General features: G+C 43.8%; 1 protein-coding gene across 1 annotated transcript in view; it reads right to left on the bottom strand.

Annotated features, from left to right (window-relative positions):
• The window catches only part of RYR3 (ryanodine receptor 3), a 566953-nt gene that overhangs the window by 106950 nt on the left and 446207 nt on the right, over window positions 1-13796 (bottom strand). The window contains exons 54-60 of the mRNA XM_028850703.2: window positions 12674-12820; window positions 12404-12466; window positions 10895-10970; window positions 10664-10787; window positions 5446-5561; window positions 4237-4304; window positions 3126-3247 (exon numbers count right to left, since the gene is read on the bottom strand). Of these exons, the coding sequence (XP_028706536.2) occupies window positions 3126-3247; window positions 4237-4304; window positions 5446-5561; window positions 10664-10787; window positions 10895-10970; window positions 12404-12466; window positions 12674-12820 (716 nt within the window). The remainder of the gene's footprint in view (window positions 1-3125; window positions 3248-4236; window positions 4305-5445; window positions 5562-10663; window positions 10788-10894; window positions 10971-12403; window positions 12467-12673; window positions 12821-13796) is intronic.

Here is a 13796-nt window from a genome sequence, read left to right as displayed (position 1 = left end):
CTTCTTGGTCTAATATTGACAGTGGGGTGTTAAAGTCTCCCACTATTATTGTGTGGAAGTCTAAGTCTCTTTGTAGGTCTCTAAGAACTTACTTTATGAATCTGAATGCATATGCATTCAAGATAGTCAGCTCTTCATGTTGCATTGATCTGTTTACCATTATGTAATGCCCTTTGTTTTTGTTTTTTTTTTATCTTTGTTGGTTTAAAGTCTGTTTTATCAGAGACTAGGATTGCAATCCCTGCTTTTTTTTTGCTTTCCATTTGCTTGGTAAATATTCCTCCATCCCTTTATTTTGAGCCTATGTATGTCTTTGCATGTGAGATGGGTCTCCTGAGTACAGCACACTGATGGGTCTTGACTCTTTATCCGATTTGCCAGTCTGTGTCTTTTAATTGGGCCATTTAGCCCATTTACATTTATGGTTAATATTGTTATGTGTAAATTTGATCCTGTCATTATGATGCTAGCTGGTTATTTTGCCCATCAGTTGATGCAGTTTCTTCATGGTGTCTATGGTCTTTATATTTTGGTATGTTTTTGCAGTGGCTGGTACTGGTTTTTCCTTTCCACGTTTAGTGCTTCCTTCAGGAGCTCTTGTAAGGCAGGCCTGGTGGTGACAAAATACCTCAGCATTTGCTTGTCTGTGAAAGATTTTATTTCTCCTTTAGTTATGAAGCTTAGTTTGGCTGGATATGAAATTCTGGGTTGAAAATTCTTTTAAGAATGTTGAATATTGGCCCCACCCTCTTCTGGCTTGTACAGTTTCTGCAAAGAGATCTGCTATTAGTCTGATGGGCTTCCCTTTGTGGGTAACCCAACCTTTCTCTCTGGCTGTCCTTAACATTTTTTCCTTCATTTCAACCTTGGTGAATCTGATGATTATGTGTCTTGGGTTGCCCTTCTTGAGGAGGATCTTTGTGGTGTTCTCTTTATTTCCTGAATTTGAATGTTGGCCTTTCTTGCTAGGTTGTGGAAGTTCTGAATGATATCCTGAAGAGTGTTTTCCAACTTGGTTCCATTCTCCCTGTCACTTTCAGGTACACCAATCAAATGTAGATTTGGTCTTTTCACATAGTCCCATATTTCTTGGAGGCCTTGTTCATTCCTTTTCATTCTTTTTTTTTTCCTCCTATCCTGTCTTTATGCTTTATTTCATTCAGTTGATCTTCAATCTCTGATATCCTTTCTTCGGCTTGATTGATTCAGATATTGATACTTGTGTATGCTTCACTGAGTTCTCGTGCTGTGATTTTCAGCTCCATCAGGTCATTTATGTTCTTCTCTAAACTGGTTATTCTAGTTAGCAATTCCTCTTTTTATCAAGTTCTTAGCTTCCTTGCATTGGGTTAGAACATACTCCTTCAGGCTGGAGGAGTTTGTTATTACCCATCCTCTGAAGCCTACTTCTGTCAATTTGTCAAACTCATTCTCTGTCCAATTTTGTTCACTTGCTCGTGAGGGGTTGTGATCCTTTGGAGGAGAAGAGGCATTCTGGTTTCTGGGATTTTCAGCTTTTTCTGTGCTGGTTTTTCCTCATCTTCGTGGATTTATCTACCTTTGGTCTTTGATGTTGGTGACCTTTGGATGGAGCTTATGAATGGATGTCCTTTTTGTTGATGTTGATGCTATTGCTTTCTATTTGTTAGTTTTCCTTCTAACAGTCAGGCCTCTCTGCTGCAGGTCTGCTGGAGTTTGCTGGAGGTTCACTCCAGACTCTGTTTGCCTGGGTATCACCAGCAGAGGCTGCAGAACAGCAAATATTGCGGCCTGCTCCTTCCTCTGGAAGCTTTGTCCCATAGGGGCACCTGATGGATGCCAGCTGGAGCTCTCCTCTATGAGGTATCTGTTGACCCCTGCTGGGAAGTGTCTCCCATCACGGGGCACGAGGCTCAGGGACACACTTGAGGAGGCAGTCTGTCCCTTAGCAGAGCTCGAGTGCTGTGCTGGGAGATCCTCTGCTATGTTCAGAGCCAGCAGGCAGGAACTTTTAAGTCTGCTGAGGCTGCACCCACAGCTGCCCCTTCCCCCAGGTGCTCTGTCCCAGGGATGTGGGAGTTTTATCTATAAACCCCTGATTGGGGTTGCTGCCTTTCTTTCAGTGATGTCCTGCCCAGAGAGGAGAAATCTAGAAAGGCAGTCTGGCTACAGCAGCTTTGCCCTGCTGTGGTGTGTTCCACACCCAGTTAGAACTTCCTGGTGGCTTTGTTTACACTGTGAGGGGAAAACGGCCTACTCAAGTCTCAGTAATGGTGGACGCCTCTCCCCCAGTCAAGCTTGAGTGTCCCAGGTTGACTTCAGACTGTTGTGCTGGCAGCAAGAATTTCAAGCCAGTGGATCTTAGCTTGTTGGGTTCCGTGGGTGTGGGATCTGCTGAGCAAGTCCACTTGGCTTTCTGGCTTCACCCCCTTTCCAGGGGAGTGAACAGTTCTGTCTCATCAGCATTCCAGGCACCACTGGGGTATGAAAAAAAAACTGCAGCCAGCTGGATGTCTGCCCAAATGACTGCCCAGTTTTGTGCTTGAAACCCAGGGCCCTGGTGATATAGGCACCTGAGGGAATCTCCTGGTCTGCAGGTTGCAAAGACCATGGGAAAAGCGTAGTATCTGGGCCGAAATGCACTGTTCGTCATGGCACAGTCCCTCATGGCTTCCCCTTGGCTAGGGGAGGGAGTTCCCCGAACCATGCACTTCCTGGGTGAGGCGACGCCCCACCCTGCTTCGGCTTGCCTTATGTGGGCTGCATCCACTGTCTAACCAGTCCCAATGAAATGAACTGGGTACCTCAGTTGGAAAAGCAGAAATCACTCTCCTTCTGTGCTGGTCTCACTGGGAGCTGCAGACCAGAGCTGTTCCTATTCGGCCATCTTAAACTCTGTCCCAATGTTGATTTAAGTATATAAATCTTTCCCAAGCCCCACAGGTATTCCCACATAATATACCTCATGTAGTTGCTGAAATAATTCAGATTTGTATGAATATAGTTTCTTTCAAAACCAAGATGACAAACCAAGACATCAGCCTGTTTCATTTCTCCAACAGACTCACTTTGTAGTCCACAGGAACCTGGCATTTTAAGTAAATTGTAATCAGCACCATAACCTTCTCTGTATCTTGGAGACTCACCTGGCCACCATTTCTTTCTCCTTATGAGAGGCGTATCCACTGCTGCTAAGGGGCTTCAGAGGGGATGACAAGAAGTAGAGGCGATGATTGGTGAAGTACTGGTCAACCAGCGGGAGGAGAACCTGGAAAACCCACCACAAATCAACTTCTAGGAAGCTATCCATAACTCTTCATTTGGTTCATTTAAAAGTGTTTATTTTCAGTGAGTGAAAAGCCTCTGAACCCTCGTCCTGTGATTTCCAGGAAATTCTACCCCTTTGGACCCAGTTTCCATCACATTTTCCTTTTCTATGCCTCAAACCAGAGTCCTTGGGGGTATGTGAAAGGAGACAGTCATGGACTAAGGGCCCAAAGAAATGTGTGCGCATTTGCAGAGGAGTCCTATGGGACAGGTGCACTCAGATAGGGCTTATTGAGCACTACATCCAAGAGGCATGGCTTAGTGCCACTAGCCTCAAGCATTCTGTCTGCTTCTCAGAGCAAGGCAACTCAAGCCCTTCTGTGCCTTTAGTCCTCTGAGTAGGGCTGTATGGAAGAGACTGCTAACTAGCACCCAAATTCATTCTCCCCTTCTTCCTTTTGGCAACAGAATCCCACCGTGTTTTAGCTGGGTATAGAGCCACCCAGGTAGAAAATGCATCACCCAGTCTCCCTTGCAGTTAGATGAAGCTCGAATGGAACTTAAACAGGTCCTGTGCCTTTTCCTGGTCCCTGAACTTTTCCTTGGCATTCGAGGGGTCAGTAAGGTGAGAGCCATTGGGATAGAACTTTTAAAAAGCAACAGCTTGCCTTCCCTTCTCCTTTTCCCTTTCCCACAGATGCCATGCAGGTGAGCCTGTTGAACCACGCACACAGGCCACACTTCTGGAGATGGTGGAGTAGCCAAGACAGGAAGAACCTGGATTCCTGGGTGATGGTGTGGGGCTAGGTAGGCTGCATACCTCTTTGGACTGCCAGCCTCCCTTGGGACTGTCAAACAACAGAGAGATATACATGCACCTCACTGAAGCCACTGGAGTTTTAGATATCTTCATTGGATCCGCTTAACCTGTTTCCTAAATAGTAGAGATCCTAAGAAGAAAGTAACTTGATTAAGTGCAGGGCCACTTACTTTGGCAAAGAATTTGATCTCCTGGTCATGAGGAGACTTTTCAGTTTTCCCACTGCTGACAATGGCTTCTACAAAGACACAGGTAACACAGAGTTGGCCAGAGTTACAAAGTACAAATCGGTCACAACATTTTAGAAACAGAGCCGCTTTCCTAAAGGCTATTAAAAAAGGCTATCTGATTTCACAAAATATATTTTACAACGTACTTTACAACTGTGCTGGTTAGTTATTTCTTGTGTCAATTCTTTAAGCTGTTTCACTACCCTTTTGTCTACTTTAACAATCAGAAAGCAGCTTCAAGCCTGGGTGTGATGGCTCACACCTGTAATCCCAACACTTTGGGAGGCTGAAGCAGGTGGACCACTTAGGGTCAGGAGTTCGACACCAGCCTGGACAACATGGTAAAACCCCATCTCTACTAAAAATACAAAAATTAGCCAGGCAGGTGTGGTGGCAGGCATCTGTAATCCCAGCTACTTGGGAGGCTGAGGCAGAAGAATTGCTTGCACCCGGGAGGCGGAAGTTGCTGTGAGCCGAGACTGTGCCACTGCACTCCAGTCTGGGCAACAAGAGCAAAACTCCATCTCAGGAAAAAAAAAAAAAAAAAAAGAGAGCAGCTTCAGAGAGGTTGAGTCATATGTCCACAGTCATAAAGCAAGACAACAGGAAACTTAAAATAGGATAAGTTGAGTGAAAAAATGACAAAAGGTTCAATCACTCCACTAAAAAAACTAAGGAGTTTTTTTTTTTTCTTTCTTTCTTTTTTTTTTTTGAGATAGAATCTTACTCTGTCACCAGGCTGGAGTGCAGTGGCGCGATCTTGGCTCACTGCAACCTTTGCCTCCTGGGTTCAAGTGATTCTCCTGCCTCAGCCTCCCGAGTAGCTGGGACTACAGGCACACACCACCACGCTCAGCTAATTTTTTTGTATTTTTAGTAGAGATGGGGTTTCACTATGTTGGCCAGGACGGTCTCCATCTTTTGACCTCGTGATCCTCCCGCCTCGGCCTCCCAAAGTGCTGGGATTACAGGTGTGAGCCACTGCGCCCAGCTGGATTGATTTTTTTTAAAGTGGGGGGAAAATCTCAGCCACTGTTTTCCCCCTAAAATCATGCATCTAAATCAATCATAAAAAGTTACAGTCTGAAAGGATTATTTCTTGATAAAAGAATACTGAATTCTTTTGGGATATTTCATAATGATACTTACCTAAATGGGCAATAAATTCTTGTGCCGAATCAACGTATTTCAGGATCTTCTTCAAGAACTTATAGGCAAACCTCTTTTCCATGGAGGAGGCATCAAGCTCCATATCCTTCATACCCCTGCGTTGGACATGGACAGACCCCAGGAAGTAACAGACACAACCATGTCACTCAGGTGCACCACCAGTCCTACCAGTGTTAAATTTAATTTCCAAATGCTAGTGGTTATTCTGGCGTAGTGACATGACTCATCATTTGACTGATTTCCCCTGTCACTTGGAACCTGCCTGTGTGAGCACAGATTTTTCAGAAAGACCTTTATCATGCATACAATGAGTACTGAGCTGGGGATGTCTGAGGGGAAAGCAAAAAATCTCTGCTTTTATGGAAAGAATTTACATGCTAGCTGTAAACAGACAAAAACAAAATACAAATTAGATGGAATCTTAGAAGTTAACACATTTTGTGAGTAAAAGAAAAATTAAAGCAGAATGAAAAAGTCCAGAACTGGGGGAGTGAGGGTTTACGGACTGAAGTGTTAAATAGGGTAGTCAGGCTTGGTCTCACTTGGAGACTGATGCTGCATTAAAGGCTTGAAGAAGATGAGGAGGTGAGCCATATGGACATCTGGAGAAAGAGTTCTCAAGGCGGGGCGAAGAGATGGTGCAAAGGTCCTGAGGCAGGAGAACGCATGTTGTGTTGAAGGTTAGAGGGGTATGGGGTAGGAAGTGGGGACAATCACGTACGTCCCTATAGGCCATCCTTAGAATTTTGCTTTTGCTCTGAGTGAGAAGGGAAGCTATTAGAAGTTGTGAATAGAGAAGTGACATGATACGACTTGCATCATAACAGGATCACTCTGGTTGCTGTGTTTAAAATTGACCATCGTGGTGAGGCAAGTACAGAAGCAGAGAACACAGGCAGGAGGATGAGGACAGCATGAAGTGGGTGAGAAGTGGTCAAATTCTGGGTATTTTATTTTTGAGACGCAGTCTCACTCTGTCGCCCAGGCTGGAGTGCAGTGACATGATCTCGGCTCACTGCAACCTCCGTCTCCCGGGTTCAAGCAATTATCTGCCTCAGCCTCCCGAGTAGCTGAGATTACAGGCATGTGCCATCATGCCTGGCTAATTTTTTGTATTTTTAGTAGAGACGGTGTTTCACCATCTTGGCCAGGCTGGTCTTGAACTCCTGACCTCAGGTGATCCACTTGCCTCAGCCTCCCAAAGTGCTGGGATTATGGGCGTGAGCCACCACGCCCAGCCTCTGGGTATATTTTAAAGGTAAAACTGGCAGGATTTCCTGAAGGATTGGATGTAGACTGGGAGAAAAAGAGGAGTCAAGGTTGTTTGCTTGAGAAGGTAGAAGAATGGTTTGCCGTGGAGTGATGGGGAAGCCGAAGACAGAACGGGTCTGAGCAGGAGAGCGGGGAAGCCAGGATTTCTCCTTGGCTACAGGGACCTCGCTTGATCACCTGTGCATCCAAATTCCTACCACAGGGTCTGGCACGTGGTAGACAACTGGTTCGGATATGTTTGCTGAATTCAATTATCTTTCTTCTTGATTTCCTCCTATCTCCTTGACTTCCTTTATCATTACAGTAAATGGGAATTTTTCATTTCTGTGAGCAAGCTATTTATCAGCAAATCACACCACAGATTCATCTTGGTGTTAAGAACAGGATTAAAATGACGACGGGAGTCTATCTCGAATGCTTCCCCGGAGGCTATCTCCTGCTGCCTGACCTTCCCTGCTCGACAACATGGCAAATATGTCTTGTTATTTTTTTTCAGATGAGATACAATAGAATTGTTTTGTATAGATTTTTATTTTTATTTTTGCCATTCAATGGCAAACATTCTGTAGGAAACTAGAAGAAACAGCAGCTTGCTCAGCAAATGTTTCTTTTAGGAAGAATGGCTATATCGGAATAAAAACACTGGCTTTTCATTTGACAAAGAACTCAGTAAGCATAATCCTACATAGCACAGCCCACCAGCACCATTAGACCAGGCAGAAAACAGTCTGACTTTAAGACTTGAGCAGCCAACGCCATCCTATATAAAACATTCATCTAGATGATTTTGACTTATGTAAGTTTGAGATAAAACATCTTAGGACATCATGATGCATTCAATCTCTCCAGTAAAGTTGTATCTTCATAAGAATCAATTCTCTTCGTTCTAAGACTGTTTATGCCAGTTATGCTTGCTATTATTACTATGTAATTTAATAAGATATCATATAAAACAAAATAAAAGTAGGAAGAGAACTGCTGATTCTATAAAAACTAAGATGCATATTTTGTAAAGACCTGCAATTGCAAGCTTCCAAATATGTAATTTTTGAATTAGGTATGGGTGAGACAACTGTCAAAGATAAGGGAGGATATCTTAAAAATATCTAGGGTACTACGTAATCCTCCACATAACAGAACCAACGACAAAACCACATGATTATCTCAATAGACGCAGAAAAGGCCTTCAATAAAATTCATCACCCTTCATGCTAAAAACTCTCAATAAACTAGGTATTGATGGAACGTATCTCAAAATAATAAGAGCTATTTATGACAAACCCACAGCCAATATCAAATAAGATATCAAATGAGAGCTATGTATGACAAACCCACAGCCAATGGGCAAAAACGCGAAGCATTCCCTTTGAAAACAGGCACAAGACAAGGATGCCATCTCTCACCACTCCTATTCAATGTATTACTGGAAATTCTGGCCAGGGCAATCAGGTCAGAGAAAGAAATAAAGGGTATTCAATTAGGAAAAGAGGAAGTCAATTTATCTCTGTTTGCAGATGACATGATTGTATATTTAGAAACCCCATCGACTCAGCCCAAAAATCTCCTTAAGTTGATAACTTCAGCAAAGCCTCAGGATAAAAAATCAATTTGCAAAAATCACAAGCATTCCTATACACCAATAACAGACAAACAGAGAGCCAAATCACGAGTGAATTCCTATTCACAATTGCTACAAAGAGAGTAAAATACCTAGGAATAAAACTTACAAGAGATGTGAAGGACCTCTTCAAGGAGAACTACAAATCACTGCTCAACAAAATAAGAGAGGACACAAGCAAATGGAAAAACATTCCATGCTCATGAATAGGAAGAATTGATATTGAGAAAATGGCCATACTGCCCAAAGTAATTTATAGATTTAATGCTATTCCCATCAAGCTACCATTGTCTTTCTTCACAGAATTAGAAAAAACTACTTTAAATTTCGTATGAAACCAAAAAAGAGCCTGTATAGCCAAGACAATCCTAAGCCAAAAGAACAAAGCTGGAGCCACCATGCTACCTAACTTCAAACTATACTACAAGGCTACAGTAACAAAAACAGCATGGTACTGGTACCAAAACAGATATATAGACCAAAGGAATAGAATGGAGGCCTCAGAAATAACGTCACACATCTACAACCATCTGATCTTTGACAAACCTGACAAAAACAAGCAATGGGGAAAGGATTCCCTATTTAATAAATGGTGTTGAGAAAACTGGCTACCCATATGCAGAAAACTAAAAGTGGACCCCTTCCTTACACCTTATGCAGAAATTAACTCAAGATGGATTAAAGACTTAAACATAAGACCTAAAATCATAAAAACCCTAGAAGAAAACCTAGGCAATACCATTCAGGACATAGGCATGGGCAAAGACTTCAAGACTAAAATATCAAAAGCAATGGCAACAAAGCCAAAATTGACAAATGAGGTCTAATTAAACCAAAGAACTTCTGCAGAGCAAAAGTAACTATCATCAGAGTGAACAGGCAGCCTACAGAATGGGAGAACATTTTTGCAATCTATCCATCTGACAAAGGGCTAATATCCAAGATACAAGGAGTTTAAACAAATTTACAAGAAAAAAAACAACCTCATCAAAAACTGGGCAAAGGCTTTGAACAGGTACTTTTCAAAAGAAGACATTTATGAAGCCAAAAAACATACAAAAAAAAAGTTTGTTATCACTGGTCATTAGAGAAATGCAAATCAAAACCACAATGAGATACCATTTCACGCCAGTTAGAATGGCGATAATTAAAAAGTCAGGAAACAACAGATGCTGGAGAGGATGTGGAGAAATAGGGATGCTTTTACACTGTTGGTGGGAGTGTAAATTAGTTCAACCATTGTGGAAGACTGTGTGGCAATTCCTCAAGGATCTAGAACTAGAAATACCATTTGATCCAGCAATCCCATTACTGGGTATATACCCAAAAGATTATAAATTACTCTACTATAAAGACACATGAACACGTATCTTTATTGTTGCACTGTTCACAATAGCAAAGACTTGGAACCAACCCAAATGCCCATCAATGACAGACTGGATAAAGAAAATGTGGCACATATACACCATAGAACACTACACAGCCATAAAAAAGGGATGACTTCATGTCCTTTGCAGGGACATGGATAATGCTGGAAACCATCATTCTCAGCAAACTAACACAACGACTGAAAACCAAACAGAAAACCCAAACCAAACATGTTCTCACTCATAAGTGGGAGATGATCAACGAGAACACATGGACACAGGGAGGGGAACATCACACACTGGGGCCTGTTGGCGGGTGAGGAGCTAGGGGAAGGATAGCATTAGGAAAAAAACCAAATGTAGATGACAGGTTGATGGGTGTAGCAAACCACCATGGCACATGTATACCTATGTAACAAACCTGCACATTCTGCATATGTACCCCAGAACTTAAAGAATAATAATAATAAAAAATCTAGGGCACTGCATGTACACTGTTATCATGTGCTGCAAATTATCACCGTTCTTTAAAGAAGCCCAAATTCCAAAACTTTGAGGTTGTATTATGGATGTCGTTTATAACGCCAATAAAGAGAATATACAAAGAAAGAGCCTTGGCCCATAGCACAAGATTTACGAACGAATGCATTTTTATATATTTTAAGTTACAATGAAATGTTTAAGGTATGTAGGTATAATTTGTAATAATTCTTTGTCACTGATCTTTAAAAATTAATACCTAACATTTCTGCTTATGTCAAAAAAAAAAAAAAAAAAAAAAGGAGGCCTTCATGTTCCCAAATAAAAGTGTTCTCATTTTAAAAGACTCAACTATTCTCCTTACTTGGATGGGTTTTGTAGGCAGGTAATTAAATACCTGGGGAGGCAGAGGCCACACCCACAGCCCTGTCCCACTAACATCACATGGAAGGTGACTTACCTGGAAACTATGACGCCATTCACTTGGAGGAACTTAAACAGGTCCTGTGCCTTCTCCCGGTCCTTGAACTTTTCTTTGGCAGTCAAGGTGTCATATGGTACCAGAAGAGGGTGACTGCCACCACCTGGGTCAGTAAGGTGAGAGGTGACATTTGGCTCTTCCTTTGCACTTCTGGGAGACCATACCCGCCCCGGTTCAGCTTCCTTAGGGGATGCCGTGAATCTCACTCACCTTTGCTCTCCAGCTCCAGCTTCTTCTTCTTGGCCCAGATATTGTGATAGTTCTCAGCCACGACCTCCACCATTCCCTGTGTCCCACCAAGAAGAGCCAAGTCAAAGAGAAAGCAAGCAGGCAAGCTAGCTTCATAGCTGCTGGGCTATCTCAGGCAGCCTCGGGAACAGCACCCCACTGAACACTAACAGCACAGAGCCAAGGGCCTCCCATCATTAATGATTCTGTGCTTATGTACCTCATTCGTTTCCTATCTTCCCATACACACAGAAAACAATTTCTAACTCTCTCCTTCCCTTGTAACTTATTATTCTGGCAGCTTGATGCATTTAGGAGAAACATCCATTTCCGCTTGAACCTGCATGCTGGCAGCACGTCATTTTTCACAGCTGCTTAGTATTGTACCCCTGACCTCAGATGGGGAGTTGGGAGTGCGGGCCAAGAAAAGTCTAGAACCCTTGAAAGCCTGTAGCTTAACAAACTAAAAATAATCACGTCTTAAAGGAAAGTGCTGTAAATAAGATTTCTCTAGTAGAATCCATCTTTGTAAGGCTTGTAAGACAGTGACTTAGAATGAAGGATGTACTTTGGAAAGAAACTTTCTCTAAGGTCCAAGGGGCTGGTCTGATGGACTTCCAGAGGAGTGAGCGCCCCAGGCTAGGGCAGGCACAGCCACCAATGTGTATAGGAGGGGAGCAATGGGCTTTCAGTTTCAACCCCTTGGTCTCACATCCCTATCCTGCAGTGACTGGCTGCCTGCACCATCACAGGGCGCTCCAGCAACCCACTATGGGACGTGTGGGTTGTCCTTATGTTTTGGAGGCCTTACAATGATACCAGCAAACACCTCCACTGAGGCGCTAAGTTTCACAGATTTTGTCCTAGTTGTCTTATTTATTTTGGGTTTTGACACAGTATAGTCAGCCTTCCTTAACCGTGAGTTCTGCATCTGCGGATTCCACCAATTGTAGCCTGAAAATATTTGGAAAAAAATGTGTCTGTACTGAACGTGCACAGACTTTTTTCTTGTCATTATTCTCCAAACAATATAGCATAACAACTATTTATACAGAATTTACATTGTGTCAGGAATTACAAATAACCTGGAGCTAATTTAACGTGTATGGGGGGATGTGTGTAGGTTACAGGTAAACTATGCCATTTTATATCAGGGACTTGAGCGTTGGTGGGTGTTGATGTCTGCGGGAAGTCCCAGGGTGAAGCCCTCATGGATACTGAGGGAAGACTCCAGTGCGCTGGTGGTCCTTCCTACTGAGTCAGCACCCGTCAGGGCGTCCTTGGAAGAAGCACAAAGCCTCCCCTTCTCGGAGGACTGGTTCACTCTGCGGAGACCTTCCCTGTGGCCTCTGCACAATGTGACCATCTTCAGTTCTGAATTTTAGTGGTGATGCGTTCTAGAGATTCTTTCCCTTTTCTTGCCCTTTAACTCTTTGGAAGGTAATGCGTCCTGCACTTGAAAGCAAGTCATGCCGGACCTGGGGCACTGACCTGGAGCTCCCTGGAGAGTACAACGTTTGAGAGGTCGAGGGGAGCAGGGCTGTAGCTGTTGCCCTAGGAAAGCAAAGGCAGAGTCACGGGGTTGCCATTATTTTCCTGGTTCTTATCAGCATCCCCAACTTTGGCTGTGAAAGATGTGTCCCAAAAAATCCCCAGGGTTCATCTTAGACAGTCCCACCTAGGATGCCCCAGGCAGAACGCCCCCAGGTTCTCCACGGGTTCCATCGGCCCAGCGTGGGCCTCTGGGTGTGGTATATGTACCTGGTTGGCCTGGGACACGCTTCGAAGCTTCTCATTTTCCCGCTGTTGAACCAACGCTTCTCCCTCTTTGGTCCTCTCCACAGTCCAGCCCACAGCTAGCATGGTTTTCAGGGACTCTCGGGCAGGCCAGCGATAAATTTCCTTCTCCTAGAAGAGAATTCGAGCAGAAGCACTTTGCAGAACACACCCCAGCATTCCCCCTGGCCCTTCTCCGCACGGCAGGTGGACCCCGCTGTGGGTGGGGGTGCTAGTTCGCGCCAGCCTTCTCTCACAAGGTCAAACGATCCTTTGCATCTTACCCGAAACGCAGGCTTGCTGGTGTTTTTAGGTATAAGACCCTACAATCTCTCCCGCCCTGGGAGGAAACGTGCCAGACATTAGTAATGCCATTATCTACAATCTGTAGGTAAAGAACAGGGACAGGAGAGTGACTCCTCATGTTCTAGTAGTTGTTGAAGATGAGAGCTTGTCAAAATGCATCTGCATAAAGCTCTCCTGTGAGTTTGGGAAAGATAATTTATTAGATTTAGAATTCTTGTGGGCCGGGCGCGGCGGCTCACGCCTGTAATTCCAGCACTTCGGGAGGCCAAGGCAGGTGGATCACCTGAGGTCAGAAGTTCGACACCAGCCTGGACAACATGGCGAAACCCCATCTCTACTAAAAATGCAAAAATTAGCCGGGCATAGCGGCGCATGCCTGTAGTCCCAGCTACTCGGGAGGCTGAGGCAAGAGAATCGCTTGAATCCGGGAGGCGGAGCTTGCAATGAGCCAAGATTGTGCCACTGCACTCTAGCCTGAGTGACAACAGTGAAACTCCGTCTCAAAAAAAAAAAAAACAAAAAACAAAAAACAATTCTCTTTTGGTCTATGCACAATTTAATAGATAGTCAACATGAATACAAAGATACATACACCATCCTTCACACGTGACACTAGGCCTAGGACTAAAGCTTACAAAGAATCTTACAGATTGCAAGATAAGAATTCAGAGTTGAGTTGGCCGGGCGCGGTGGCTCAAGCCTGTAATCCCAGCACTTTGGGAGGCCGAGACGGGCGGATCACGAGGTCAGGAGATCGAGACCATCCTGGCGAACACAGTGAAACCCCGTCTCTACTAAAAAG

Source organism: Macaca mulatta, chromosome 7 (assembly GCF_049350105.2).
Source record: "Macaca mulatta isolate MMU2019108-1 chromosome 7, T2T-MMU8v2.0, whole genome shotgun sequence".
NCBI lineage: Eukaryota > Metazoa > Chordata > Mammalia > Primates > Cercopithecidae > Macaca > Macaca mulatta.
The sequence above is the reverse complement of the archived record's forward strand: the minus strand, read 5'-3'. Positions and strand labels throughout refer to the sequence as shown.